This window comes from Zingiber officinale, chromosome 4A, assembly GCF_018446385.1.
Source record: "Zingiber officinale cultivar Zhangliang chromosome 4A, Zo_v1.1, whole genome shotgun sequence".
NCBI lineage: Eukaryota > Viridiplantae > Streptophyta > Magnoliopsida > Zingiberales > Zingiberaceae > Zingiber > Zingiber officinale.
In genome coordinates, this window is record NC_055992.1 from 120,325,238 (window position 1) to 120,329,533 (window position 4,296).

Consider the following 4,296-nt stretch of genomic DNA (forward strand, 5'->3'; position numbering starts at 1 on the left):
ATGCAGCAAATGCATGCACTGGGCAAGTAGAAGCTAGTATGGATATGTTTCATATGTACGTGTGGAAAAAAAAGAAGAAAAATAAACAGAAAAATTGATTTTAAGAGGCCAACAAGAGAGGTCTGCTTCACTAATTGGCATGCAAAATGAGCACATTTAGCCATAACTATCCTTGTTAATTACTTCATTTAAACTATTACTTTCTTCTCTCGCTCAAACCTCTCTATTACACACATTTTAAACTCCTTATTATCCTTCTTTAAGTAGTTGACTTAGCTCCTTATATCATACTCTGGGCAATCTTAGCTTTTCTTCTTCTTGAACACAATATTGTAGAAGCACAAGAGCATGAGTCACTTGAGCATGATGGAGGCAAGGCTGCCTCCGGGTTTCCGGTTCCACCCGCGAGACGACGAGCTAATATGCGACTACCTTGCCAAGAAGGCTAAGGGGGAGTCAGGGAATGGCAGTGTACATGGATACTCTATGATGGTCGATATCAATCTCAACAAGTGTGAGCCATGGGATCTTCCTGGTGCGTGATATAATTTCTAGTATATTTATGTTCATATGTCGTTTTAGAACTTCTTCTGATATTTTTATCTCCTTTCTTTCATACTGCTTATCAATGGAATTCAGGGAGGGGTTTAATTTTTTCAGAATTAAAATTCTTTCTTTTTTCTTAATCTCAATCTATATATTCTTATGCTCATTTTGAGATTGATCCAGAGGTTTTGCTAGAATATAATGTCTTTTTATTGAGAAGTGGTTATTGCAACTTTTCGATTTCTGAATTAAGTAAATTCTTGTTCTTAGATTTTTTTTTTCTTTTTTCTTTTAAAAAATTGATATTTTTTTTTATGAGATAGAAATGGCATGTGTTGGGGGTAAGGAGTGGTACTTCTTCAGTCTCCGAGACCGCAAGTATGCAACGGGTTGTCGAACGAACCGAGCGACTGAGTCAGGCTATTGGAAGGCAACGGGAAAGGACCGCAAGGTGAGCCGAAAGGGTGTGCTTGTCGGCATGAGGAAGACATTGGTGTTCTACAAAGGTAGAGCCCCTAAGGGCACCAAAACTGATTGGATCATGCATGAATTTCGCATCGAAGATTCTTCCGATACATCCAAATTCTATTTCAAGGTACATGTTATTGAGATTCAATCCAAAATACAATCACAAATATGAAAATCTCTCGAAAACTCGATTAATTTGCCTCCTTAGAGGCTTTCTCTATCATTAACTTAGCACTTTAATTGTTTCCATTCCACATGAGGACTGGGTTTTGTGCAAGGTGTCCTTCAAGAGCAGATCAACGATCACCAAAATCGACAATTGCCAAGACGAGACTAGTCGTTCCACCTTCCTTCCACTCAAGTACACTGACATAATCTTCGATCAAATTCCGCATGGTCTTAATGGTTATGAGCAAGTACCCTGCTTCTCCAACCTTTCAAATGATCTTGCAACTCCTCCGACGGCACCAACCAATGTAGGAAGGAACTTAGAGAGCTACTTAAGAGATAATAATGCCTCTTATCTGTGGGGTTCCTTTTGAGCTTACTAGTGTGGTAAAGTGGTGTGTTACAGTGATTTTTTCAAATAGTATGATCAATAACAAGGAAAGTTTGTTCTATGTTCCAGACAATAAAAGAAATAAGAAGGATTTGTGTTCTTAAATTCTACACATTGTGGTTGATTACGGAGTCGAGCCTATTTGTGATAACAATATAGAACATTGTTGTATCGTCTTATATGAGTACTCTGAGTGCCATCACATTTATATTAGTGAAGTTCGACCTCTAAGTGTTTACTTTACTAAAATATGTCCTCGGTTTTTTGCGTGTAGAAATATAGTTCTATTTTCATTTCTTTTACCAAAATGTATTCCATTTTTTTCATTATATATTTTCTTTGCAAAATTTCCTCTATCACAAAATGTCATACAAAAATTCATCCCGGCCATACCATTTTGAATTTCTACTAAAAATATGTTCTTTCGTGTTTTCACATTAAATGCTTCCATTATAAATTTTGTTCCATTAAATCCATCACAACTAAACAAATTGATACTGAAATTGACTTACAATCTGATATTAACTTGTGTAAGATTGAAATACTGGCCAGTATCGTCAGCTCCAGCTAAGATAAGAATTGCCCCCAAGATCTATAGAAACAAACATCCATATAAATACCAACTGTACCAACATGTAGGGATCAAAAACAAATTCACATGCGAAGTTTTAATTTGTTGTAAAACAATTCAGTATCAACTTATTTGAGGAAAGAAACTCAACCCTTGTCAAATAATACATTGAGTGATCAACCCTGTCATAGTGTTTGTTTGACAAACATTTAAAATTGGACTTAGATTGAACTAACTAGATCTATCCACGAACCGAGTCTAAATTGGTCCCAAAATCTAAATTGAATTAATGGACCGATTATCCGTTGATCCGGTTCAACTGATCCAATCTTTAACTAGCCCATTAAAGGTTGAATCCTAAATTAACTGACAGACCAAGGTTTAACCACCGGTTCAATTGCTAATTTGAATCTAACGGTTGATTCATATATTTATTTTAATTTTTTTATTTTATTTTATTTTTAATTATAATTTTTCATTTAATAATATTTAAGTAATATTAATAGTGTAGTTAAATGTTAATTTTTTGATGTGAAATTATTATGTCTTTTTAATATTAATAGTGTAACAATATTAATTGTGTATTTGTATCAAATTTATATTCATTTCATGTGTTGGGTGAATCACGAGAGAGCAATTATTACTAAGAGAAATTCTAACTATCCGGGCCCGAAAAAAAAACTCCTAAGATCTCTGCAAACATTCAATAAGAGGTTATATGTGCAATCACTCTGACGCTCAAGTTAAAGAAGTAGATTGATTAGAGAATAAAAGTTCAAAGTAAGAATTTAGGATGATTTATGTGTGTCTACTTGTGCCCTCAAAAGCGGACTCCATTTTATTCCATCTCCCAAGAAGGAAGCATGAATTCCACGTTTAGGTCATGGGGTTGTAATGTAGGAGGAGATCTAAAGTATTCTTTTATATATTTTTTTAATTGGTTATTCGTTTATTAAGTTTAGTTTACTTTTTTTTTTAATTATATTTAATCTTGTTCTAAATCTTAGGGAACAAAATCTTGTTGGTTAATTTGTCCTAAATCTTAGGGAACTAAGTTCGGTTGGCTAATTTTCCATTTAGATATTTTTAAGGGCTTTGAAAGCTATATAAATCTATGCTTAGATAATGTTTAGGACAAATTTTTTTTTGGATATTTAATCGATTTGCTTCGCTTAAGCTATGTTTCTGTTACATCTCTTTTTTCTTCTATTCCCGCTCTTGTTTAGTCGAGAAGGTTTTTAAGCTTAGCTTGGGCTACTTCTTATTTTATTATTTCTCTCTTATTTTCTCATTAATCTCTCTGAAACTTCACACCCTAGAATAATCTATATTATGTCTTTGCATTAGTTGATATCAGAGTTTATTAAGATCCAATGGAGGGTCATCATGGACGTAGTAGTGGTCTCAACAGGCAGGTTCTGAATGAGGAAGACTAACACTGTGTGATCGTAATATCCAAGATATAATGATGATTGAGGATTGCAGAAGCAAGTTGCGAAATGAACCCAGCGTTTGACAGCATAAGATTTTAAAGATCGTGAAATCTCTAATCGTAACTCTGAGTCTACTTTTGAGAATTCATATCACTATTGTACCATATACTGGGAACACCATGGTTGAGATGAACGATATAAGGACTTTGGTTTCGAGTTGATTTTTTTGATTTTTTTTTTTAACACATTTCAAGCGGAAGGCTTCATTGATTAGATCAATGAAGTAGATAGGATTTTCAAGTACAAGGAAGCACCTGATTATGTCAAAGTAAAATTGGTCATTATCAAATTCAAAGGTCAAGCCTTAACATGATGGGAGCAACTTCAGCGATCACGAGACAAGATAAATTCAAAATTATCGATTGAGAAAAATTGAAAAGACTAATGAGAACTCACTTTCTTCCCTTTGGCTATGTGCAAATGTTATTTCAACGACTCCATATGTTGAGGCAAGGGGCTAGAACTGTTGACAACTATACTGAGAAATTCTATCAACTGATTGCTCAGAACAATCTATCCAGGACCAAGGATTAGACAATAGCATGATATTTAGGGGGATTACGATGACCCTTGCAAGATTCCTTGAGTCTCCACTCACTCAAGACTATTTTGGAGGCTTATCAGTGAGCATTGATTGTTGAAAAATAGTTAAACCAAAG

The 4,296-nt window shown here is 34.4% G+C and overlaps 1 protein-coding gene across 2 annotated transcripts; it reads left to right on the plus strand.

Moving 5' to 3' along the window:
• Nucleotides 1-242: 242 nt before the first annotated feature.
• Nucleotides 243-1,754, plus strand: LOC121973601 (NAC domain-containing protein 21/22-like). 2 transcript variants are annotated; one of them, XM_042524996.1, is made up of 3 exons: nucleotides 243-535; nucleotides 870-1,141; nucleotides 1,293-1,754. In XM_042524996.1, exons 1-3 carry the CDS (start codon nucleotides 349-351, stop codon nucleotides 1,554-1,556), a joined length of 723 nt encoding a protein of 240 aa, XP_042380930.1. In that variant the 5' UTR covers nucleotides 243-348; the 3' UTR covers nucleotides 1,557-1,754. The 2 variants fall into 2 exon arrangements, with proteins under 2 accessions (XP_042380930.1, XP_042380929.1); XM_042524995.1 differs by having other exon boundaries at nucleotides 244-535; nucleotides 1,275-1,754.
• The last annotated feature ends 2,542 nt before the right edge of the window (nucleotides 1,755-4,296 follow it).

Excerpts from the sequence above, each read along its gene's own strand:
- LOC121973601 (XM_042524995.1), top strand. The coding sequence starts at position 349 with ATGAGTCACTTGAGCATGATGGAGGCAAGGCTGCCTCCGGGTTTCCGG. Across the intron at positions 536-869 it reads TGAGCCATGGGATCTTCCTG|AAATGGCATGTGTTGGGGGT; the intron begins GTGCGTGATATA and ends TTTATGAGATAG. Across the intron at positions 1,142-1,274 it reads CATCCAAATTCTATTTCAAG|GACTGGGTTTTGTGCAAGGT; the intron begins GTACATGTTATT and ends ATTCCACATGAG.